Source organism: Rhynchophorus ferrugineus, unplaced genomic scaffold, assembly GCF_030347505.1.
Source record: "Rhynchophorus ferrugineus isolate W39M unplaced genomic scaffold, kcgeb_rfMv2 rfM6, whole genome shotgun sequence".
In the NCBI taxonomy this organism is placed as follows: Eukaryota; Metazoa; Arthropoda; class Insecta; order Coleoptera; family Curculionidae; genus Rhynchophorus; species Rhynchophorus ferrugineus.
Genome location: NW_027472585.1, coordinates 42,600,508 through 42,628,025, shown reverse-complemented (window position 1 = coordinate 42,628,025; position 27,518 = coordinate 42,600,508). Strand labels below are relative to the sequence as shown.

Genomic DNA, 27,518 nt, shown 5'->3' with positions numbered 1-27,518 from the left:
ATATCGAAGCTAAAATAAAATAAAACGGGTAAAATGTCAACGTTAAAGGCAGCAACATTGCATCGTTTTGACGTCATGAATTGAGAACTCACGTCATAGTTCACTGCTACTTTGGATATATGACTGTATGTCAGTTTATACAGACTTGACGCAACTCGCTTTTATTGGTGATTTCTAATTCGTATATTTCTAATTTAATTGACAAAGACTGATGAACGACGATCGGAAACAATGAAGGATTGTCCAAACAAGACTTTATCGTCCAAACTAACTTCCACAACGAGCTCTGAACGAGATCCACTCACGTCGTCGTTTGATAAGTGTTCATTGTCGAATATTTTTCAACTCGCCAAACCACAGTCGGACGTCGAGCGGCAGGTAGCGCGACCCAAACGTCATCGCGCGCACTGTATAATTAAAATAAACAATCGGCGATCGTATAGAAGGTTTTCGAAGGCGGCTAGGACAATTTTTTTCGTATATCGTAAGGAGAAGGCCTCGATAAGTTCGATAATTAAACAAGAGCGCGGTATGCGCGCGTACTGTCGTTACGTTACAACAATAACGTCGGTCTTCGCTGGTTGTATTAACATAAAGCGCGATAAATATTATTAATTAATATCAATATCGTCTTGATGCACGGCGGTTCAGTTATTAATAGTGTTTGGTGCGGTGACAAAGTGGAAAATAGCCCGTTCTATAAATACGCGGAATCCTAAAACGACATGTAATCCCGAGGAAGCCTGTAATAATAGTTTCGGAAATCCCAGTTTATTTTATTATGGACAAAAACAATGTAAGTTTGCGATGTTCCCACCACAATTTTTTCGTATAGAATCAATCGAAATTAACATAATTGATATTTTTTGCTATTCGCCATACAATTTTGAAATATCTCGTGTAGGGTCTGATGTATGATTGTTTATTCGATAATTTTACAGACAAACCCAGGAAAAAATGTTGTATAGACATAACCTAACTAATAAAATTCGAGCTAATGTTTTTTGTTGTTGATATATTCTGGTCAGATTGCCAATGGTGATATGATGTTTAATGATTAAAATGTATTATGCATTATTATGTATTTATTATTTATGATCCATATATCATTCTGTATATATTGCGAAATTATATAATCAGTCGATCTCATGTCTAGATAGATATAATTACGATTTCGGTGAATGTCACATACATTATTTTTATTATTTTGCGCTGTATGACATTCACTCATTCTCGACAATATAACATACAGTGAATGGGCAAAATAATGTGAATACCTGACATATAAACAGTATTTATTTCTCAATAAAGTGTTGAGCCACCATTTGCATTCGAATCAGCTGCATTTATTTGAGAAACAGAAACAGCGATCCTTTATTTCCTTTTATATCCGCTGTAAATACATCAGAAGCTTAACAGCTACAAAATAAATCACTGGTGCCAATGATGATTATCAGCCCTTAATAAAGCTGTGAGGGCACAAACATTAGATAACGAGTGACGAGCTCATGCTAAGCTGGATTGTTATCAACATGGGCTTGATCTTAATGAAAAAATCCTTACCCATTCACAAACCTCGGTAGTAAACCAACTACGACAATCCCAGTCGTAACCCAGGGTCTCTGTCGCCCGCAAAACTATCATACCTCGAACCCAAAGCGAAATCAGTAGAAGACCATTTGATTCTAGCTGGTCAACTTGGTAAATAAAAAAAAAGATAACATTGATGGTGAATGGTATTGGCATAAAGTGTTTCGTGTTAAAAGTTCCAAGCTCTAGGAAAAAAGAGGAATCAGCAAATATTTCAGCCCACTTTCGGAAATATGACTTGGATTATTGGAGAATTTGATAAATTAGCATTGGTAACATTGATTATATCAAGTTTTTTTATTGTTATTGTTAATGTGAGAGCACATTATAGGTTAGTTGGCAACGACTAGTAACAATGTTTTTTTTTAATTAAACAGAAGGTAATGATGAATTTATAGTATTTGCTCTGATAATTCCTTCTTCCATTGCTAGCTTTTCTTTCGAAAAATCCAAAGCAATAGTGGCTATTTCTAGATAGTCCCATCCGCCATTCGGTAGACCTCGGCAGTTTCCGCCAGCTTTTGCGACGTTGCCATATACAAGCTTTAAGGGCTCTAGTATCTCTTAATTGTCCATATCGTTCATATTTTGGTTATAAATAGTAGGTAGTAATGGATAAATCATTGATTTGAAAATATTGTTAAGAAAGTTGTGTAACAGTTTTTTTTTCGAAAGCTTTAATAGTAGTTTCAGGCATCCTAGTTTATTTTATTATGGACAAAAACAATGAAACTTTGCGATACTCCCACTAAATTTTTTTCGTACACAATCAAACGAAACTAACATAATTTATACTTTTTGCTATTCGCTGGTTGTTTATTATTGTGTTTCTAATAGTTGTTTATTTGATAATTTTACAGAAAAACCCAGAAAAAAATATTTTAAACATAACCAAACTAATGAAATACGAGCTGGTGGTTTATTATTGTATTCCAGTCAGATTGTTAATGGTTTTCAATTAAGGTTAGAGGCAACTCTCATGCCTAAAAATATGTATAATATATTTTATTATTTATTAATTATTTATGATCCAATCTACATAATGACATATGAAATTATATAATGAGTCGATCTCATGTCTAGATAGTTTTAACTACGATTTTGATGAATGTCGTATACAATATTCAAACACAATATTTTTTATCAATGAAATGTTGAGAAATCTATTTACTTTAAAAGTATTAGAAGGGATTGGTAGATTCTCTGAATAGTTTCTAAGTGAATGTTGTCCTATTCTTGTACCGAACAGCTCGTGTATTTACTCTTCACTGTCTGATGCTCCTCAAAAGAGGATTGACCATTTTTTGGCGGTGTATATAGGCATTATCATCTGGGAATATATCAGAGTTTGGCAACAGTATGCTAGCCATAGAAAAAAGTTCATAATTGAAGTTATCCAGTCGCAGTAATCTTGCCACCATTGTGAATGAGATGTGAACATCACATTTCACTAATCACTTGTTCTAGCCGTAGCAGAACAAACGTATCATACACTGAATACACTGGCATATAAACTGAACAATATTTACACGGAAGCAGTGTTACCAACAAATGTACTACGAGGGTAACTATTTATATTTCGGAAATTGGCAACACTCTTGTCATGTGAGTCATTCTGACGTCGTCCAGGACTGACATGACTCGTCCATTTTATACTATTTGAAAGCTTCGTCTGAGTATTATTTGAAAGGTTTTTACGATTTTCGACGTGGATTATCACAACAAAAGTGCATCAATCAACTTTTGACTTTTGGCGATGAAGCTCCATCAAAAACCACCGTGTATCGCTGGTTTAGTGAATTCAATCGTGGTCGTAGTTTGCTGTCCGACGAGTTTCGTGAAGGTCGTCCAAAATCGGCTGTTGTGCCAGAAAACATCGATGCTGTGTGCGAAATGATTAAGCAAGATCGTCATGCCACCTATTGTGATATTGAGGCATCTCTAGGCATTAGTTCCACCAGCATATGTGCGATTTTACATGAACACTTAGCTGTGCGAAAGTTATGTTTGCGTTGGATCCCACACAATTTGACAATCGCTCAAAAAAAGGGTCGTGTCGATTGGTGCAAAGAAATGCTTAAGAAATTCAATCGCGGTGCTTCGAAAGGCGTGTCAGATGACGAGTCATGGATATATTCGTATGAGCCCGAAAGTAAGCAGCAGTTGACTGTATGGATGTTCTAAGATGAACTAAATCCAACAAAATTTATTCGCGCATGAAGCACTTCAAAGAAGATGGTGGCCTACTTCTTCGGGAAAACTGGTCATATTACAACTGTGCCTCTAGAGGCGTAGAACAGTAAATTATGATCGATACACTACCATTTGTTTGCTAGAAGTCTTCAGTGAAATAAGGAAAACAAACAAGGGTCGCAGGATTGTTCTGCATCATGACAATGCGAGCTCTCACACATCGGCTCAAGCAAGAGACTATTTGAGTACTCAAAACATCGAATTGATGGGTGATCCGCCGTACAGCCCTGATTTGGCACCTAATAACTTCTTTTTGTTCCCATCTGTAAAGAATAAACTGCGTGGTCAACGATTTCCATCGCCCGAAGAAGCTATTGAAATGTTTAAAAATCACGTATTGAAGTTACCTCATTCAGAATGGAATAAATGCTTTGAAAATTGGTTTAAGCGTATGCAAAAGTGTATCAATCATCGTGACGAGTACTTTGAAAAACAATAAAAATATATTCGCAACTTAACTATTTGTTTTTTTTTGCTATTCCCAAAATATATATAGTGACCTTCGTATATGGTATTGTGTTTATATGATTTCGTCTATCCCCTGTATATACTTCTACGTAATATTTTAATGAATCTATTAGAAAAAATTTACATACGATATTTTTCAAGCAAATACAAGGGTCAAGCTCCAGTTTTTAACGTAAAAAAAAATTGATCAGACATAAACAAATTGTTGTTTATGTTATGTGCAGTCCTTTATCTATCCATGCTAGTTTGGTTTGTGCAATGTCGGTGATTAAGCGTTTGTTATCGAAATTATGGTATTCATAAGAGAAAATTCGATTTACTATGATTTTAAGAATAAGTAAAAATGCGTAAAACTACTTCACGCACCATCGTTTAACTACTGATAATTTACGTGATATGAGGAATTTGAACAATTTCCCATAAAACGGAAAATAGAAATTAACTTTTACCAAGACTTTTGCTTGCTTATATAATGAAATATAAAATTATAATTAATTAATTATCAGAGATATCAATCTTTCGTTTCTTCCATCATAAAAATTTAGTAACGTATACTGATTGATAAACAGCAGAATTGGTCAGTACACAATAAAGTAATTTGATACTTTTTTGTGATGCTCTTAATCTCGCAACTAACTTCACGACTATTTTTTTCAAATACATTAATTTGTTTGACCACCTTTGAAGTAGTACTGTAGAAATTCAAATAAAATGTTGTTTCGAAGCCCAAATCAACGTACTCATTTTGGAAATTAATTTGGATTATTTCCCAACGTTATTCAAGAATATAATGATTTATTTCTTATCATTTTGATGTACACATCTATGATGTATGATGTCGATGAATAAAACAGAATAATAGTATGGTTTGTGTAAATCTGAGATACACAATTGGGTCGTGACAATAGATGAACTGTGAAATGAGTGTGTTGGGTTTCATTTGAAGCAAATTAGTACCAGAGACTTTTTATAACTTTGGATAAAATATAATTATTCACTCTAATTTTAATACTTGAGGAAGAACAATCTTCAGGTTTGATGAATGACAAATGATCGATCGTATCGCGTAATAAACTCGAGTTTTTACCTCGATATGTGACAATGGATGAAACATCGCTCCATCATTTCACTCTGCACACTGCACACGACGAACCCACTCCAAAGCGTGGGAAAACGTAACAGTCGGCTGGCAAGGTTATGGCGTCTGTATTTTGGGATGCGCATGGAATAATTTTCATGATTACCTTGAAAAAGGAAGGACCATCAACAGCGACTATTATATAGCGTTATTGGGCCGTTTGAAGGACGAAATTGCTGAAAAATGGCCGCATTTGAAGAAAAAGAAAATGCAACTTCACCAAGACTGTGCACTGTGTCACAAGTCAGTGAAAACGATGGTAAAAATCCATGAATTGGGCTTCGAATTGCTTCCTCATCCCCCGTATTCTATAGGTCTGCAGTCTGCAGCGGTATTCTCTAAAGAATGCTCGCTGGGAAGAAAATTTTCGTCGGATGAAGAGGTGATCGTCGAAACTGAGGCCTATTTTGAAGCAAAGAACAAATCGTATTGCAAAAATGATATCGTAAATGATTTATGTTGAATAAAAAAACTAATTTTCAATTGACCTGTTAATAGTAATATACTTATTGGCCAATAAGGGTCACTAAAAATAATTTAATCACTAAAATATTTTTAATTATTTCAACATATCCACTCGCAAAAAGATAAATAATTTCCTTGAGATCGGATTCAGCTGCGGCGAGAGAAAAAACTTAGGTCAGACAGATGCTTGCCTATCCGCTCATTAGAAAACATTAAACGTAACTAATTTGGTGTACGCAAATTACGAATATAATTGGTTACGGAGGTTAAACGTTCACGGTTACCAGAACTTTTACTGCCAACAATACAATTCGAATTTAATTAATATTCGGAATTAGGAATTATGTTTTAAATAATATTTTCCCCCATCCCGAAAAAGTACTATTACTATCCGGTAGTTTTTTTAGAATAATATAAGTTTTTCCAAGTAACTGTTAATTAACATATTTTTTTATTGATCTCTTAAAACTTCAACAATCTGTCCGTGCGCAATAATTATTATTATGTGATTTCCGTTATAGAATATAACTCAACTGACATGAAGAAGATCGCTTCACTAAGTGATCTGCTGTACAAATTTATAACCTAAATCTTATTCTAGATATTATTCTAACTTATTCTGTCTATTCTAACTTATTCTAAAGACTATTCTAACATATTCTAGAGATTATATCTCACTCTATGTGTCTATTAATCAGTTCGTATGGTAGTTTACGTTTGAGCCTATGCACTACATTGTCATCGCGCACATTTAACCATTTTCGAGTGCATTGAGATGCACTAATAGTCTTTCAGAGTACTTCGAATTACACTCGTTATGGGTTCTAAGGGGATATCGCGCTGAATCAGTTTGTTGGATCGACGACGACTCGCAACACTTTATGCTGGAACCTCTGGAGGATATCTATATTAGATTTGCTACTAATACCCCACAGTTCAATACCATTGGTCCAAATGGGCTTAAGTATTGACTTATACAACAAAACCTTGTTATCTAAGGATAATTTAGATTTATGCCCTATCAGCCAATACATTTGATTTAGTTTAAGCGCAAGCTGTTTTATCACTAGATGTTTTTCCATGTTAAACGTCGATCAAAATACATTCCCAGATATTTAACGTTGTATGCTTATAGGAGTTTATAATTATTTATTTTTATTGAGGGACAAGTTCTTCTGAAAAGGGTGAATGTCATATGTGTAGATTTTGTCTCATTTGCTCTGATACGTCCATAAGAAGTTTAAAAATCATAGATAATAGGCTTATAGGACGATAAGAGAAGACACTTCACAAAAACAATAGTAACGATACCAGTACCTATCTAATATAAAATAACCCTTTTAAAATAACATAATTTATTCAAAGTAATATAATAAACTATAAATTGCAAGAATACGAGTACTGTACCCAATAATTTGGTCATATACTGTATACTATATAAAGAAACAATAAATACCGTAATGTAAAACGAGCAAAAAACGAAAATTATATTCCGGCAATTTGTTACACTATAAATTCAGATAAATGGTGCAACAGATTAGCGAAACTGACCTGTTGCAATTCTTATTCGGCACACGAACGGTTCTCGACCAAATAATGTTAAGCGGCGTTCAGTTCGCCTTCTAGGTACCACCTCTAACAGGAAACGATTTATTAGGTTATGATGTTGAAGTATTTCTCGTTTTTCAACGAAAGTAAAGTGCGATAAGTGAAAAATAGTGTTGAGGTTTCGAGAAAATAGTACATATTAGTGTTGATAGTGATATAAATGGTGATGTTAACGTACATCCTGATGTGTTTGATGTCGACGACAACTTCAAAGGTATGGTTCAACATTTAATGGCTTAGGAAAAGCGTTATTTCGTTTTTTATAAATGTTTTTGGAAAAAGAATTGTATTTTCTGGTAAATCAACTATCCCGTCACTGTAGAATCTTCACTAAGATTTTTGCACAAAAAACTGAACCAACTGATTTTCACAAGTCGATTTTTGAAGCCAACTTAATATCGTTAAGAGAATCTTACAGAGACTGAAACAAATGATGGTCAGACGGAGCAAAGTCCGGGCTATACGGGGGATGCGCCAAAAATTTTGGCGTTTCAATTTTTATCAAATTACTATAGATATATAAAGTCTAGAGTTGTCATGATGATGGGCAATAAGCAACATTCATGTGAAGACATGAAGCTTCTTATGATACCCAGCCCTATATAAATGTTTTTTTTCAAGGAGTTTCATATTTAACATCGAAATATACGGAAATATATAGAATGTCCTTGGACAGTTTTCAAACGTACCATAGTATTGCATCCTTGAATAAGTATTACTAGAGATATTACGTTCAGTTAGGAAAAATTATTATTAATAATTAATTAGGAATTAGGAAAAAGCCAAATTAGTTTCCCAAGTAGTTACTTATTGTACCCTGATGTATGCTAGTTTAATTTAAAATTAAAATGTACACCATGTTATGCAATGTTACACCCACTACCTGTTATTTTGTAATAATAAAAAATGGAATCATTTAAACTACTATATAAAAATTGTGTTATTTTTCCGTATATGGTAATTTATATTTTATTAACTTAAATCATGTGAAATTGAAATGATTCCACAATTTAAAACAAACATCAAAAATCAGAAACGTTGCAAAATTTTAAAAAAATATTTAGCAGTTTTAAAGTGATATAATAAATTTTGCGAAAATATTGACAATACTTTGCCCAAACAGTAAACGTAAATGATTCAATTAATTAAACTTAATTACTTTAACAACGTTTTATATTGATTAATAATGTTGAAATGACAAACGGTTAAAATTAATGACAAATATTGATAAACACCATAATTTTTAGTTACTGTGTTTATGTTCAGTATACGTAATATGGTAGGTTAATTTATTGGTTTTTTCTATCGCTATTTTAAATAATTGTTGTTTATTAAAAGTATTATTTTACCCTTAATTAAATCTGTAGCTACAACTTAAGTATCTCGGAATGAATCTTGATGCAAAACTTCGCTGGAAGGAATACGTAAAAAAGGAAAGGAAAGAACTGATGTTCAAATATATTAAAATGTATTGGTTAGTTGGGAGAAAATCACAATTATCAGAACATAATAAATCACATTACACTTTACATTGTTTAAAAATATTTAATGGCTTGAGAAGAAGTGTTATTTAGCTTTTATTTAATATTTTTCAAAAAAATTATATTTTTCTAGTACATCAATTATCCCGTCACTGTAGAATTTTCACTAAGATTTTTGCACGAAAAACTGAAACAACTGATTTTTACAAGTCGTTTTTCGAAGCCAACTTTACGCCATTACGATAATCTTACAGAGACTGAAACAAATTGTGGTCAGACGTGGCAAAGTCCGGGCTATACGGGGGATGCGCCAAAAATTCCCCAGCTAATCCGTTTCAATTGTTATTAAATCACTATAGATAGCGATCTTGAATCATGTCGAATTCTATATCGTAGAATAACGATCTACAAAATTCCCAGCAATATAATCTAAAAACTCGGGCGGGGTGCCAGTGGCGCCAACTAGCACACTATAACGAGAATCTGGCAACCCCGAGATGTTTATTTTGGAGATTATTGAAGGGTACTTTCATTCATCAGTGTCCTACCATCGTTCAGTTCAGGTAACACCACTACCAGCCTTTTCATCTATATTCGTAGTTTAATAAATAACGGTCACACCATGTAAACAACCACTCTTTCATTTCGTCTTCCATTCACCTAGCCATCTAATAATACCCTACAGATGTATAAAATCTAGAGATGTCATGATGATAGACAATAACAACATTCATGTGAAGCATCAAACTACATTTGACACCCAGTCCTATGTAAATTACTTTTGTAAATTTTTCAACGAGTTTTATCTTTAACATCGAAATATACGGAACTGAAACAGGCACACTGATTTTGGTATTAGTGCAATTCTTCTCTTTGGAAATAAAATAAAACATAAACGAAAATTACACCATCTGGTATCTATTTTCAAAACGCAATGTACTTTTGACTGTATAAACTAATAATGCTAGCATTATATCTAGATGTTCTGTGGACTATTAGGTGTTAAAGATACGCGGTTTTAAAACCATTTGTTAGGAAAAACCGAAAATATTTTCCCCAACTTACCATTCTTATTATATATTTGTATTTTGCCCACTCTTTGATGAAATATTAACCAACTAGAACAACTGAAAGCTGAAATGGTATCATAAATTACTTTTGTTAAATTATAGCTCAATTTTACTTAATAATTGTATCAAAAAACCATTGAAAATTAAGTACCCATTTATGAAATCATTCGGCGTAATCATTATCAGCGTGTGTATAGTATAATATAAGTAAACTCTTTCCTATATAAACGATACAAAGTCATTCCAACACCAGCAAATCGTTACTTTACCATAAAAAAGCTACTGCAAAAAAACCTAGCGAAAGCTGCGGAGTACATAAATCGTTGAAATATTCAAATCGAGACTTTATGACGTCGCTACAAATTGTAACATCAAAAATTGATACCGCCTAAGGTTACATTCTTTATGCAAGACGTAGGTTCTTTGATCTAGTCATCTATTCAGGAAATGACCCTCTTTCGACGCAGTTTTATATTCAGCAGTTTGGAAAGAGTTCGACTGAGTTAAGAAGACACAGTATAATTAAATTAAGTGAAAAATACTCCATCCCAATTCAAATGAAAAGTTCTAACATACTCTCCAGACTTGGCATCATCTGATTATTGCCTGGTCTCTTACGTATCTCTAATGGTTCAAACAAACCTTTGTTAGAGAATATATATTTTGTTCTTAGATCAAACAGAATTATTAACAACTTTGGTTTGCAAAAGGAGAACAATCTTGGTATAAAAAATAAGCAATACATTTGTTACTAGTTGTTGCACTTAATATTTTTTAGTAATACAATACTTATAAAAAAACAAAATGTATACATATTAGTATTAATTAGAAAACATCTCGCCTGATAATGGAGAAACCAAAAAAAGCACTTTCTTCGGCTATATATAAACGACTATAGGAAATTTCTTTTAAAATAACTCTCTCCTGTTGATCATTTCTCCAATCCAATGCAGTTCTCGCCAAAGCTGTTTTCACTTTTTATATGTAATGGATATTTTTATATGTTATGAGTCACCTATGGTGCATGTCAGTTTTATTTAATGCAAATTGAGGTGATAATTCAAACTAACACCGTGTGTATGTTGTACGTAAAAAGTATTCACCGTTTTTAAAGTTTAAATATAAGAACATTCACGGAATCAAATAATGACAATTTTTTATTAATTATGTTTTAAAATTAGCATTTCATCATAATAGAACTGTTAGTTATTATTTAAAAACAAAGCAATCGCAGTCTTCACCTGTTTATTCCTTATATATATATATATATATATATATATATATATATATATATATATATATATATATATATATATATATATATATATAGTTTTTGTTCATTAAAAATAAATAAACTATAATAAATAATAATTACATGAGAAACTCTATCAATTGAAGGAAGTAAATACTTTGATTGTTTAACAAAACTATAAATAAATGTTATAAATAAGTTTTTGTTGAATTACATATATTTGATGCAATTATGCAATACTGGATATGCTTAGTACAATCTTCATTTACAAATTAATTTATTACCACTGTTCTATTGTACTTGCATCAATACAAAAGTGAGAGATAAATACATCACTATCTATTTCCAAACTAAAGCTAAATTTAAATTATAGTACTTAAATTTAAATAAGAGCAGACTACATTTGACCTTTGTTTCAAAATAGGCCTCAGTTTCGGCGATCACATCTTCCTTCGACGAAAATTTCTTCCCAGCGAGCAATCTTTTAAGATCTGAGAACAGGAAATAGTTGCTAGAGTACAGTGGATGAGGAAGCAATTCGAAGCCCAATTCATGGATTTTTGCCATCGTTTTCACTGACATGTGACACGGTGCATTGTCTTGGTGAAGCAGCAGTTTCTTTTTCTTCAGATGCGGCCGTTTTTTGGCGATTTCGTCCTTCACACGGTCCAATAACGCTATGTAATAGCCGCTGTTGATGATCCTTCCTTTTTCAAACACATCCCAAAATACAGACGCCATAACCTTGCCAGCCGACTGTATTTAATTTCTAAAGAATATATGCAATAATAGTATGAAAATTATATTACCCCTCAAAACATTTACTGAATCCGATGTCTGAATTAAATCTTAGTCTAATCAGCCAACTTAAAATGCTACCACAAATGCAGTTTCTTGAGTATAGAGAATAATAAGAAGTCTGATAGATCTAGATCAGGCTAATACGGTGATTGCAGAATGATGATTTATATATAATCTACTATGTCTGTAGTCTATTCAAAGTTATTTTGTACATACGTCATCTAAATTTGTGACGTCAAAACGTGGCAATGTTGCCGCATCAACTCTGAGTTTTACTTCAGTTTGGCTTCAAATAAAACTAATTTTTCAACAATTTCTTCAAATTCAACAAAATTGTAATTTAAATAAAATAATTGAACAAAAATGTTATCAAATATAATTTTGTTTAAAATTATAGTACATTTAAAAACTACAGTTAATTATACAGCCACAATAGTTTATAGGTTAGAGTTATAACCTCTTATTACTATTGCTTTCAAGAATGTTGCATACATCTGACAACTGGACGACTTTGCAGGCTCATTCAGGAAAGTTTAGGCGATCGAACTAATCAGACAGCTATATATATATATATATATAAATATATATATATATATATATATATATATATATATATATATATTTAAAAACGTCCTGCAAATTGCAGTTATTCGACACTAATATAATATCGTCAATATCTCAAGGTTATGCAAATGACAGACAAACAAATGTTTCCCAGAAAAAAATCAATCTAAAAACACCTATATCCACTCACCGGATTAGAATTTAACGAAATATCGCAGGCTTCGAACCGGGAGATAGAACACCCCGTAGAGTGCGCCGCGTCGATCGACGTCGCGGTGCCCTACGCGACGCATGGTGGGTGAATCCACACAGACAGCTTATATCGAACAGCTGTTAGTGCCCCTGAAATAATGCCTGGCTTTCGTTGCACATGGCTCCTCTGAGTTTTTCGCTTATTTTACCCATTCTGTCCGGCAGTGATTCCGCTTTTATGTGATTATGTGAACCATACGTTAACCCTACAGCATACTCTTAATCGTAAATGCACAATATCGCGGCTCCTGTCCGGATCCGAACAGAAAATGTCACCAGCGATCGGGAATTTCGCAACAAGACCGCCAGCTTGTTTTCGTAATATTTACGAATCGATACACATTTAATAACAAACCCGTCGATAACAATCGTAATATTTACGAATCGATACACATTTAATAACAAACCCGTCGATAACAAACGCCTGTATTTCTATATAATGCATGCGAGTACTATAGGAGTCGTGAAAATGAACTTTTTGTTGCGATTTAATATAACGGACGAAGTTCAGTGCGTCCCCAATGTGTTCTATTAAAAAAATTAACGTTCTGAGTTCGATAAAAGGTTATTTTGAAAATAATGCGACGACAGAGTCATCAAAATAGCCAATCGCAGACACAAAGCAGCGATGATGAATGCAGCGTTGCCACGTCGAGTCCAGTAAGTAAAATTCTTCCATTGTCATTGGGAATGAAAGTATCGGTTCGTTAAAAGTGATGTTGTGTCAATTACGGATACGCAAAAAAAGCGCAAGAATTATTCATTAACAACAATTCATTTCCAAGTATTTCTAAAATGTTAATATTAGTTAGATGATAAAAAAATAAAAGTGTGAGATTATAACAATTAACGTTAATAATATCACTTTTCTAACCCACATATGTTTTACCTATTTTACCAAATCTGTTAAAAAGCTGTTAAGAAATTTAACCTAAATTTGACTTTACAATAACTTAATCTAAGTATATATCTAGAAGGACCCATTGGCTCTATGTGAGCTTCTATTATCATAATATTTATGTGTTAACACTGCTATTTTTCTATTAAATGCACCTCACTACGCTAGACTACATAAGATCAAATGGTTTTAATATTTTGAGATTGTGTCCTGTTCTGGTTGGAAAAATGATCTTAAGAAAGAACAACATTATATAAAATTTACCCAATTATTTGTTATTAGAAAAATCTGATTAATATCAGTTATAGAAAAGGGAAATTAATTTCGAATATCAGAAAATATATTTTGACAGGCTAATTTCAAATTCAATCGACATAATGATTTTTAGCACCTATCATATTTTCGTATGTAATATTTCGAAATTGTAAGCGATGCATGTTTTACGGAATATTTGCCGAATGCAAATAATTTTTTTTTCACACAAATCATTTAAACAAACATGTCTAGATATTTTAATATAATCAGGAATATTGCGATATTGATTCAAATTTGATCTAGAGGTAGAAATAAAGTGATAAAAAACTTTAAAAACATCTAAAACTAATTTTAAAATATATCTCTATTCACCAGTTGATAGATACAATATAAGAAAGCATGGCAAAATGTAAAGGACATTAAATATATACATATCATTCTAAAAATATTTCTTCTATATCTACTAAATTTAAGGTCTGCACAGTATCCTTATGGGTTTTACCCGATCATTTAATAAAAATCGTTTTCCATTATAAGAGAAATGTTTAGCATATTTTGGCATATATAAGGGGCAAAAGTCAAAGGGGACTAAATCTGATGAATGAGTTAGTTAGCACTTTAATTAATTAATTTTAGCAATACAGTTTTAGCATACCAAGCTCATTATTAATTATACTATTGTAAAGCCCATTTGGGCTTTGGGGTTCATATATTGAGTTACAATAAATTATCAAACTAACTAGTAATCCAATCAAAAATGCCCATGCTTATCGCTACGTAACCAACCATGAACTGCACAATAACCTGAAATCAAATATATAGGTATTATTAGATAGAATGTTTTTTTTATTAAATAAAAAACATGAAATAATAACAATTATTTACTTACCAAAATAAAACAATGAAAACCTTTTAAAAATCTAGAATACTTTAAAATTTTATAGGTTATGGAAAATTAATAAAAACCAATCATATGTAGTTATGATTTTAATATTTTAATATCAAAAATTAACGAAAGCTCTAGAATGTACTGACTAAATTAAAATTAAAATAATTACAGATAATAATCGTCAACGTCTTATTATAATCGATACTGTTGATTAAAATAATAACAATTATATACTTACAAACCAAAAAAAAACAACAAAATTATCATATTTACAGTGTATTAATTTTTTTTGTACATACGTCATCAAGATGTTTATTAATGTATTGCCTGTCGCAATTTGTAAATTCATTTTAGAATCAGACAATATTTTCCTCCTCATTTTATTCTAGTTAAAAAGAGACACAATGCTGTCTGATAAGTTTGAACATGTAACGTTTGCAATATAACTCTAACCTATAAACTATTGTGGCTATATAATTAACTGTAGTTTTTATATGTACTATAATGTTAAAATAAATTATATTTAATAACATTTTTGTTTCATTATTTTACTTAGATTAGAATTTTATTATAGGTCAAGGACAAAATAAACTAAAACTCAGAGTTGATGTGGCAACATTGCGACGTTTTGACGTCAAAAATTTAAATGACGTATGTACAAAAAAAAATTGAATAGACTATACTTATGATTTTAATAATGTGACATCAAAAGTTAACAATAACGATGAAAATTAAAATAATTATCGATAATAATCGTCAACGTCCAATATAAAAACGAAATTATATTCGATACTGTTGATTTTAAGGTTTTAATATGGCTTAGTGTCAAATTTAATCGAACAGTACTTATTAAACATCGACCAATTAATAAAACTGTTATGATTGCCGAGTTAGTAGGACAATGACATTGATATTTAAAACATGTCGCCGATAAATCCAATTGTTTCTAGTGAGTCAAAATCAGATATTATTAATAGTTCAAATAATTCAACACGCATGTACCATCTCGCGCATGTTAATGAGAGAAATCGGGTAAAAAATTGCAGGCGATCTATTCCAAAACAAACGCAGTCGAAAAAATGTATAGAAATGCCTCGGATGTCTTGATTTGAAAAAAATGTGTTTTACCAACCACCCGGTTTCTATGTCGAGAAACCATGTCATGGTTAATGGTTTTTTAAAGGTTGTTTATACGATAAATATCTAATTCGTATCTTTATTATGTGGTTAAAAAGTGCAAAAAATTAATGGGCTCCTAGTTTAGCAACACATCATAACGTTAATTGGCGCAGTGTATTAAAAAAAATCGCTTTACGGTAACCATAATGTCATATAATTAAGGGGTTAAACAACAAAAACGATAAAACAACAATTTTCAGGAAAAAAAATACGTTTCTCAACGCCACATACTTCGTACTGTAGTATTTCTCTTTGCTGTCATAATTTAGGCAACCAGCTCTTTAGATTGATCTAAACGCCTTTCATTCATAAAAAAATAACATAAGTTGTTTTATTAAAACCACTGTATGTTTAAACTAAACATACATTTAGAAAGTTGACAATTAAGTTAAATTTAAAAAAATTAGAAAGTGGCGCCATCTATATGTCAGATCTAGGACTTAGTATTATACTTAGTATTAGTACGATAGTATACCAGTCCAGTAAAACAACTAATGCACGTCATCACTATCATCAAACGTGCTGCTAAATTCAGTTTATAAAAACGTAAAATTTATTTTAAACTCGGAGTGTTTTTCTTTCTCATTTTACTAATTATCATTACTCCAGTTAAAAAGAGACAGAATGAAGTCCGATGCGTCCGAGCATGTAACCAAATCGATCTATAAAATTTGATTTTTGCTGGTACTGGTCGACACCGTATTCATATCATATGTCAATGTAAATATAATAAAAGAATTCTAACCTACAATCTACTGTGGCTATTTAATTGATTGTAGCTTCCTTCCTTTCATATAAGCCCTTCAATAAAAATACATAACATGTACTTTAATGTTAAAATAAATTATATTTTATAACATTATTTTTGTTTCAATATTTTATTTGCATTAGTATTTTGTCACAATCAAAATAAACTATATATACTATATTTTCTCAAAAAAAATCTGTAAAAATGCTCTAATACATTATGTACATAACCTAGAACAAAAACAAATACATTAATTTACATTATTCATTCTGCGAAAGTGTGTAAAATTTTTAATTTCTTTAAAAAATCACATATTGACAACAGTTGGATTTTTGTTTGCAATTTTTACGCAAAAAACTTACCCTAGATTATTAATTGTATCTTGACGTTGGCATATGTCATAATTGACAGCATAATATTGACAACATAATAAGTGTATGTTTGAAAAGTATAATCAATCCAAAGTTATTGCGAACATACGTCATTTCATTTTATGACGTTAAAACGGTACAACGTTGCCGCATCAACTCTGAATTTAATACATTTTAACTTTAACATATAACAAAATTCTAATCTAAATATAATAATGAAACAAAAATGTTATCAAATATAATTTATTTTAACATTGAACTACATCTAAAAGCAACAGTTAATTGTACAGTCATAATTGTACAGTCATACATGTTCAAACTCATCATACAGCATTGTGTCTCTTTTTAACTAGGATAAATTGAAAAGGAAAATATTGTTTGATTCTAAAACGAATTTACAAATTGCAGCAGGCAATACATTAAACATTTTGATAGCATATATGATGGATATATAATATTATACTACCGAATAATTGAGTCTTTCATTCTACTTTTATGCAACTTTTTATTATAACGTTATACAATGAAAAGTGAAAAATATTGAAAGATATCAGTTCTGACGTAATTTAATATAATTTTTCGTTTCTTTCATCCTAAAATATAACTTGAAAATATTTGTTGTTTTGTGACTTTTATCTTTATTCGAAAAATAAAATGATGTTGATCCTTTCTTCATATATTTAATAGTGAAAATTTGCATTTTTTGTCAATTTTCAAGTTAAAAAAAGAGTAATACAATGATAAGTATGCTTTTAAAAAGAGTTATTAAAAATCCCAAGGTAGTATAAACCCTTAAACAGTCGGCCCAATATTTACTTCCATATACATTAGAAAGGAAATAGCCGCATATAAAAATACACCGATACCATATCAATCAAATGGCAGGCCGTAGCGGTTTCACTTTTCTTTTTTTGTATTTTTTAACCTTGATATTTTTAATTGTGACGCACACTCGTGATATTAAAATTTGATTTAAATCGAGACGAAATGGTTCCAACACAAAAAATATGTATGCAGAGCGTTAATTTAGTGGGAATATAAATTTGTTTTCTTTACAGGCGCAAATTCTGGAACGTGTTCAATCTGACAAGGTGATAGTTACCAAACCCGAGGAGGATCGCCGGAGACGGACAATCATCGTGGAGAAAAAAAATGGCAGTTTTGGTTTTACCATACAGAGCTATGGAATACATTATAAGAAAGAGAAAGAGATTGAAATGATAACGTATGTCGACTATGTGGATTATGATGGGCCTGCTTATAGGTAAATGAAATATTAAATATAGTCTATTCAAAGTTTTTTCGATAATGCGTCGTGGATATTTGTGACGTCTAAACATTGCAATGTTGCCGCATCAACTTTGATTTATAGTTTATTTAGGCTTTGACATACAAGAAAATTCTAATCTGAATAAAATAATTGAACAAAAATGTTGTCAGGTAGAATTTATTTTAACATTATAGTACATCTAACAACTACAGTTAATTATACAGCCACAGATATCATTAAAATGATACATACACACATAAACTAAAATTGATTTTACTAAATACATAGCTGTGATTAGCTTCATATTAATCATCGACAATTATACAGCATCGCCTTCACTGTTTTAATTAATTATTCATACAAGGAAAATTACTCAACAAATATTCCTATTCTTAATTTTAAATTAAACATTGTCATTGGGGTAATGCAGAATTAATTGCAAGTTTTCCACATTTTGCTTTAAAAAAATCTACGATTCTCCTACTTGTACTAGGTTGTTAAAAAAAACGAAAACCAGAAACCACGGAGAACTAAATCTGTAAAATATGGTGGGTGCCGAACATACCTTTAAATGTACTGATTTTTGTCAAAAAAATTTAAATTAGTAATTATTATTTTATCATTTATTATCATTCAATAAAACAGTGAACACACGTAATCTAAATTTATTATGTTAAAACGTCGCAATGTTGCCGCATCAACTTTGAGTGTTAATTTATTTTGGCATTGATATATAACTTGACAACTAAATAATAATACACCTAAATTGATCTAATTTAAATGAAATAATGAAATAAAAAATGCTGTTGCTCTTTGATACGTCGAAATATGTAACTGAGTCAGCCTATAAAATTTGATTTGGGTTGGTACTGGTGAGCCATGTTGCCAGATATCTGCAAAATTATTTAAAACATTAGTATTTTCTATTATTTACCTATTACATTGCTGCTAGTCGTTTCCGACTAACCTACAATTTGTCTTTATGATAACTTAAATCTAGGTATATAACTAGGAGGACCCATCGGCCCTATTTCAATCTCTGGTGAAATAATGTTTACACATGTCACTGCTACATTTTTTATTAACTGCACTTCACTACACAAGATCAAATGGTTTGATTCTTTTGAATCTGTGTCCTGCTCTGGTGGTGTCAGATGTATTAATATTCAGTCCGGGATATTTAGCGTTGTTGCTATATGGAATGATAGTATTATTTATTGTTATTGATGCTTGTACGGCCTGATTGTAAGTGAACTGCACATGCAAAGATTTACTTTCGTTGAAAACATTAGTGAAAATAATTAAAGGTTATACATCAGGAAACGTGAAGCAAAATTCAATGTGGCAACGTCGCGGTGTGCTAACATCATAAACTTCGATAACATGCATTGGCAATACTATTGGATGTGCTATATAGTTCAAGACGGGCTATAGTGACAAAAACACTCACAAAATCCTATCTGAAACACTCAAACAGAAAAATTGTTGAAAAAGTTATATTGAAATGCAGCATCATTATTTTGACAAAATAAAGTGTTAAACTTGTTGAGCAGACTTTTAAACAGAAATAAATAAGATATAGTGTTAGTAAATTTGACACGTAATGAGAATATAAACATTTCCAGGGCTGGAATGCGTGAAGGCGACGTCATTTTATCCATCAACGGGACTGATATGGAGAAGGCGGATCATAAAACGTTGGTGAATTTTATAAAAAATTGCGAATCGCGTATGAGAATGGTGGTGTTGTTCGAGGATTGTGTAAGAAAGGTATGCTCCGATGGGTTTTACTGAGAATCCATTAAGTTTCTAAATTTTTTTAGGTTGAACTTCATATGCGTTATATCAAATTACAAAACATCCTAGAAAGTAAGATGGAAGAATTAGAACGGTTGTGTATAAGAGAAAGGCAGCTTCTTGAAGGAAAATGGAAGACGCATAGTTTGCCAGCTAGGAAAAAAGCCTCTCAAAGTAACAACAGTGGACCTTCAACCCCACAAGGTATATATTTTATTCTATGTGCTTGTTTTTATTTTCACTGGGATCAACAAACAGTACGACTTTCAAATCTCCTCAATTAATCCCAATGAATGTTTAATCCGAAGAAATCCAACGGAGATTAACAACTCGCCTTGAAGGCGGTTTCTCAATAACTTTAATTTCCAATAAAGTAGCCGCAAACGATATTAATTAAATGTAATGTTTCAGGTTATCACACTTTCTGTAGGCCAACCGTTTCCACTGAAGATGTCGCAAAAGTAGCCCAATGTAAGCAGCAACCAACGCCTCCTTTAGTTTTCGCATATCAGTACCTCGACAGCACATACCGCTACATGTTACAGCCATCTACAAGTTCGAGCGGAGAATATCTTCTTACGTTCGAACCACAACGGTTAGTTTAACCCTTTATGTTCAAATCCGAGCGAAGGCAATCCACGTTTTCAACGTTCGAGGCTAAAATATCCCAAGTTCCTTCAAAGAAAAACGCTAAGTATCCAATTACTCTTATATCCACTCAATTCTACAGACTTAGGTCCTTCTTTAGGAAAAGGAAAAACAAACTAATTCCAAAGGAAACTTAACGAATCTCAAGACATAAATCCGCGTTTTTCTCATCGAACGACAAAATATATTGATCAGCCTTGTCCACGACTATCAACATCATCAAAACTGAAAAAAATGTTAAAAACCCGATTAAAATTTCACCATTTTTAATGAGAAACAATTAAAAAAACTTTCACTTAGTCACAATTAAAAAAAACGTGGATTACTTTTTCCTGATCCTAATAAATATAATCCAATACACTGAACAACACGTAGTAATCCACATTAACGTTTAGGTATAGAGATCAGAGAGATCAGAACTTCATAATTAAAACACCGTGCGATCCAACCCCTCAGAAGCAGCCGTTAAGATCTCAGAATAGTTCGGAAAAATCAAAAAAAGGCCACGGTCCATGTCATAGTTACGGAGGACATTTATGCAACCCGTGTGTTAACGTTAACAATAGTAATGGTGAGTGTCCCTTACCCTTTCACCATATTTCTTAATTATTGTTTTCAATATGAATTTTCGATATATCTGTAAATATTTGGGAGCCAAGCTACAAGTATTGAGAATAGAAAGTCCCAGTCATAATTCACCTACATAGTTTACAAAATGTTCCACTGCCTTTTTGACTTCAACTATCAACAGTAATAATTGTGTTAATAATTTAATTGGCCATTAGAAAATGTAACATACCCAAAGATTATTGCGAAATATATTAGAAAATAGCATTTATTCATGCCTCTTTGTTTTACTTGGTTAACTAGCAGATGTACCGGAAAGTCATTACCGGTTTTTCTAACAGATGTCGCTAGGCTTAAGTATGCAATATTATCATTTGACACATATGTATGTCATTTTGTTCAACTGACTTGTTATATTTTGACACATATATCAGATAATAGCACTCATTCCATGCATCATGCATTTTTGGTAATCATAGCAAATCTTCAATCTTCAATTTTTTTGTTCTATAACATTAAATAAAACGGGTTTTTGTCACATTGTACCTGCTGAACACAAAAACTTAAACGAATTTTTTGTAATACGTACTATTTTAAAGTTATGATAAACTAATGTTTAATAAATAAATAAATAAATAAAGACAGTATGATAATTTTAAATCATATTTATTTTATATTATTAATTTCATTAAAAAGTGAAATATATTTAAAATACACAATGAATCAAAATAGCTCAGGTTTAAATGGTCAATAGAAATGAGCCATACATTCTGAAAAAAAACGACGAAATATGAACTTTTCCTCTTGTGGACGGTAGAATCATCTTTCATTACAAACCAGCAGTAATCTGTTAACACTTGAGCATTCCATCTTCCTTGATAACGCCCTTCTATCTGTTTTATATCCTGGTGAAAGCGTTCACCTTGTTTGTCACTCACAAGTCCACTTTAAGAATGCCTAAAAATCCATAAATTACTTTATTTAAAGATAAATGCCGCTAAAACTCTTTCGCGGTAATATTTTCATCGAATTCCATGTTTTTTATAATATTTCTTATTTGTGGGCCAACAAAAGTGCCAATATAGCATCACTTAATTTATAGAAAACAGTAGTCAAAATACAAAAATCCTTTACCATTTTTATCCATGGCCTTGACAAAATTTTACCATACATATTTACATATATGGTTTTTTTTAATCGCTGAATACCAATAGGAATTATATCGGCTGATATTGCGGAGTAATACAGCTTTTAAGCGAAAATAGTATTCACACTATTAGTAAGAAACGTGACGTTAGACAGCCATATCAATAGACAATCCTTTTAACAATGGAATAAGAAATTCAAAACACGTAATCTTATTTATATTAGAAAAATTGTGACGAACATTGTTACTAAACTCTTATTAAACAGTCTACTACCGAAAAGTTTTCTTGTTTTACCTGTCCAACTAAGTATTTCGATTCTCAATAATTGTAGAGCGTATTTTTCGTTAAGGGGGGTATATTTCTAAACATTTTACGTAGGCGGTTCTAAAAGACCATCACTAGCCTATGCGTTTTCATATTAGGAGACAATACAAGCTTAGAAGCATATGATTTAGCGAGCCCTTGCTGTGATCCTCATTGTGTGCCAGCCCGCCGAAGATCCCGCAGTCAGAAAGACTCACACGGCAGAAAACGAGAGTCAAAGACTGAAGAGACCCAGACTGAACCCCAACAACAAACCCAGCAGGTAATATCGTAACTCGCGTCCGATATAGCGTAAACCTAACCGGATCGTTCGTTTCAGATTCCCAGATCCAGACCGCATTCTCAGGTGGCTCACACCCCACCCAGCGGTAACAGCCATAACTACGCCTCCGTGCCGAGACGGTATTTCCATATAGGCGCGGGATTGGTGAGTCAGTGCAGTCTTCATTCCTGCACGTCGAGCGAGATTAGCAACGTGGTCCCTACGACGGTGGGTGAAAGCAGCGCCAATAGTTATACAACATCCTTAAGTACCGATACGTTATACTGGGACGGACCTTGCGATACCGCATCGAGACAACTGAGTCAGAAAAGTAATTCCAGCAAGCACGAGCCCGCTCAAAGATATTCTCAACAGCCACAATACTCTCACGACCCTATATACGTACAATACGGCCAGGTTAAACCCAAATCCTGGGACAATTTAACGACAAAGGCCTTCGGAGGTTACGGGTTCGGGTATGGGTATTTCGACTCCACGAGTGCAAACAAATGTAACCAGAAACACCCGGCTAACCCTAGAAATCCGCAAAAACAGCCCCAAACCACCCTACAGTACGTGCGAGTAGACAAAAACGCACCACAATACACGCCACACACCCAGAGACGTTACTTCCAACCGACCAAATCCACCGAAAGCTTGTTATCGGTACCTAAATATTCCAACGAGAATCTCACCGACTCCAGCTTGAGTTGTGAATGCTTGGAGCCGAGCTCGCCACTGCCTGATACTAGCGAGACGAGATTCTTTCAAAGCCCAAGACAAAGTGTAATTAGTCCCACCGATCCGAACTTTGGCTATTACAGCGCTAGTAGACGAGCTTCCAGAAGCGAAGCACAGGGTAAACCGACTGCCTCCACTAACTCAGAAGCTACCAGGTTATAAATTAAAAAATTCGAATTTATAAACTATTTTTCCCTGAACGAATTTCAATTCAGCTTTTTGTGCATTAGTTTTCAATGCAATTTTATACTGGTAATACCATACCTAATTAATTTTATCAAATTGTGTCTACGTTAAAATAGTCTACGAAGGGCTAGCTTAGAATATAATAAACCTTTCCATAGTTCCTTTCAGTTTCAGAGTGTAGATGATATTTATTTGATTAAAGTCCCCATTTGGGACATTCAATTATTATTTAATCTTAAAAAACATTGTAATCATGCTAAATGTCGAAAATTCACAGACTTGTTACAGAGTGATAATAGTTTTTCAAAATTTTGCTGCAGCTATAAGATAAATAACTAATAAATTATCAAACAAAAAAGAAAAACACTGATTATTGTTAAATATCCTCAAGGATCACAAATCAAATATTTAAAAAAACCAACAAAATATATAGTTGCAACAAAATATTTATGTGATATACATCTAGAAAGCATTGATATCACCATAGATCATAACAATTGATTTAATAATATTTAAATACACTGGTTCAATTTTTAAAAAATTAATGCACATTTAATTATAATTACTTTTTGAACGATGTGTAAATTTTATATGAAAAAAGGCATAATTCTAAAGATTTTGTACTGCATACCCTTACGCCTTGTAATGAATGTTCATGAATCGACTTAGACATATTGTGTTCTTTTTCAATTACAAATTATATGCTTCAAATGTTGTGAAATGTATGCACAAAATATTGTGATTTATTTGTAGAGATTGTTGAAACTCTTTTGTAGTTTTAAACAACGACTTTAAATCATATCTATATTATTTTAATAAAGTTTTGTTATGTTTTTGATATTATTTCTTCATCCTTTCATGTTTCATTAAACGTTCTTCTTGCTAGCAGGTAGAAATACATGATGAATGTATATTTCCACATTCAAAACTATAATTATTACAAACCTAAATACACTTTTACCTATATAAAATACCTCAATACCTTTACCTCAAGTCAAATCACTATGAAACACATATCAATAAATTATTTGTAGTAACAAATGTACCTTATTGAGCTAATAATAATAAAGCCACTAAATAAAATAAGATAATCCTTTAAATAACATTAGGAAAACTTAGTCAACACTAACATTAACCGTAGAACATTAACCTCCTATTTTAATGTTAGGTAGGTGTTTTATTAGTTGCCTATAGGTCAAATATTATTTAAAATATATAATTAAAATATCAATATTTGAAGGTCTATTTATATAATAATGAAACAAATTGCAATTGGTGAATCCTTAGTCTGCATATATTTGTTTTTTGTAACATAAATAATACAAAGCACAGAAAACATAACCTGAATAATCGAATTAATTAATCACCTGATTAAATGTATGAATATATATTATTATACATGTATTATTGCAATAAAAATATTAATTGATCATAAAATATATCTAATAAATAATATACTGACGTTTCATAATAGTGTCAATAATATTTTGAGAAAATTTCATTACCTTTTTCTTGTTTTCCTTATATGACTTTATAATAACATTTTTAAAAGCTATTTATATATAATTAGAAAAAATGTTTGAATTATAAATTTATTAAACTAATATCAGCAGATTACATATCTTTGAGATATTAAGTTAAATAAATTAAAGCCAAAAAGAAAATGAAATGAATGCTAAATGCAATGAAACATTTGATTGCAATCAAATAACGAAAAATAAATGTGGATTTAAAATGAGTTAAGCACAAAGATAATTAATATGAATGAAGTCAGAACATATTACGGTTTAAAAAATATATTAATAAGTAACATCAATTTTAGAGGGGATTTAAACAGTATGTCTCTAGAATCATGTATAATTTTAAACCATATATGGACATGGAAAAAAAAATTACCTCTTTAAAAACATGTAACAGTTAAAATGTATATTTAGAATAAATATGGTATTTTATATCGGCTAGTCTTTTTAATTATTCGCGACTTCTTTTAATTGCACTTTTATGTACCTAAGTGTCAAAAAAAACATGATGACACATAATCTTATGCAAAATATCATTGGAATTAGAATAATAGAGATAACAATGAAAATATAATTTACTTACAAATATAACTGGATTTATTGATTAAATAAGTGGTCTAGCAATTTACTTCGATTTAAATGGAATAGAACATATTATTTTGAATAAAATACTGTCTGAGAACGTATAACCCGCCTATGATAAATCATCTCTTTACGTCATTGATTAAACTAAGATTGCTCCAGCGTTCATTTAGATGTGCATATCAATAATAACCATATAATATTATTTGTAATTTGTAATTCAAAATATGTTATTTTGACAGATTAAAAAAAAATTATATAGTGGAAGATACGAAGAAAAGTCGTGCGAGTGAGAGTACAAAGGGAATTTTCGATTATTCTATATTATTTTTATTTTATAAATACGGTTTTCTCATGCTGGCGTTATAGGAAAAATTAACTGGGATAGAGTTGTAGAAAATTATGAGAGAAGGGCAAAACTCAGCGTACGGTAAAAACTTTCGAAATATCGGGGCATTTTCGCACCGTCAACCCTATCGAGACGTTATCGCTAAGTGATCACGTGGTGGTAAATGGGCCAATGGTAAACTGTCCATTAGCAATTGCTTCGAAGTTGGAGTAAGTTACTAAAACGCGCCGTGAGATGAGGAGTACTTGACCCGCTCTCTCCCCTTACGCAGTAGTTTTGTAGTGGCCTCACTGTATACGTGTTTACTGTAGTGCCTTTTTTTCCAACAAAACAGATTCGGACTTGTTTAATCTCAAAACGATCTGGCAAATGAGCTATGTCAAAGAAGCACAATATAGCTTACATTAAACCGGAGGAACCAAGTTTTCTGAGAAAACTTAAAGAACAAATCGGATATAAGGAAGGACCCACTGTTGACACTAAAGTAGGTTATGTGGTGAAACGGAGACGGTGGTAATCGTTTCAAGTGCCTGTTGTGTTGTAGCGTGAAGATTTGGGACCTGTCGACGAGGAAAACCTACGGGACACCGAAGAGGAACAACCTCAAGTGGTAGTCTTACGACCCGGCGATTTGTCCGCTGAAGAAGCTGCTCAAGAAAAAATTAGGTTAGAAAAAGGTAAGACTGTCAGCTGATATTAAATTTTAACGATAATCTGGTATAAGACGGACTGTTCATAATCGTACCTTGCCTGTCACCTGATAAAAATCATTATGTTTGATAAGGAATAATTAGTTAAAAGGAATTGCCATAAATAACAATGCGCGGTGTTGCCGGTTTGTG

The 27,518-nt window shown here is 31.9% G+C and overlaps 2 protein-coding genes and 1 long non-coding RNA gene across 11 annotated transcripts in view; 1 reads left to right on the top strand and 2 right to left on the bottom strand.

Moving 5' to 3' along the window:
- Positions 1-13,412, bottom strand: part of LOC143197955 (caspase-1) — an 87,300-nt gene extending 73,888 nt beyond the window's left edge. Inside the window, exon 1 of the mRNA XM_076406833.1 lies at positions 12,881-13,412. The gene's annotated coding sequence lies outside the window, so the exon portion shown is untranslated. The remainder of the gene's footprint in view (positions 1-12,880) is intronic.
- Positions 352-25,058, top strand: ssp6 (short spindle 6). 8 transcript variants are annotated; one of them, XM_076406817.1, is made up of 8 exons: positions 352-796; positions 18,341-18,546; positions 20,178-20,322; positions 20,376-20,553; positions 20,761-20,944; positions 21,393-21,568; positions 23,135-23,298; positions 23,356-25,058. In XM_076406817.1, exons 1-8 carry the CDS (start codon positions 782-784, stop codon positions 24,199-24,201), a joined length of 1,914 nt encoding a protein of 637 aa, XP_076262932.1. In that variant the 5' UTR covers positions 352-781; the 3' UTR covers positions 24,202-25,058. The 8 variants fall into 8 exon arrangements, with proteins under 8 accessions (XP_076262932.1, XP_076262934.1, XP_076262933.1 ...); XM_076406819.1 differs by having other exon boundaries at positions 357-796; positions 20,178-20,313; positions 23,168-23,298; XM_076406818.1 differs by having other exon boundaries at positions 374-796; positions 20,178-20,313.
- Positions 22,215-26,468, bottom strand: LOC143197964 (uncharacterized). Of its 2 annotated transcripts, none has more exons than XR_013006120.1 (3): positions 26,329-26,468; positions 22,402-22,521; positions 22,215-22,334 (listed from the first exon to the last, which is right to left on the bottom strand). It is a non-coding gene; the product is annotated as an uncharacterized LOC143197964 (long non-coding RNA). The 2 variants fall into 2 exon arrangements; XR_013006119.1 differs by lacking the exon at positions 26,329-26,468 and adding an exon at positions 25,272-25,393.
- Positions 26,469-27,518: the final 1,050 nt, after the last annotated feature.

What these genes read in the sequence shown, in the direction of transcription:
- ssp6 (XM_076406812.1), top strand. Translation starts at nt 13,522, where the DNA reads ATGCGACGACAGAGTCATCAAAATAGCCAATCGCAGACACAAAGCAGC. An exon ending in TGGACCTTCAACCCCACAAG is followed by an intron (nt 20,554 to 20,760) that starts GTATATATTTTA and finishes GTAATGTTTCAG; the next exon opens with GTTATCACACTTTCTGTAGG. An exon ending in CCCAACAACAAACCCAGCAG is followed by an intron (nt 23,299 to 23,355) that starts GTAATATCGTAA and finishes CGTTCGTTTCAG; the next exon opens with ATTCCCAGATCCAGACCGCA.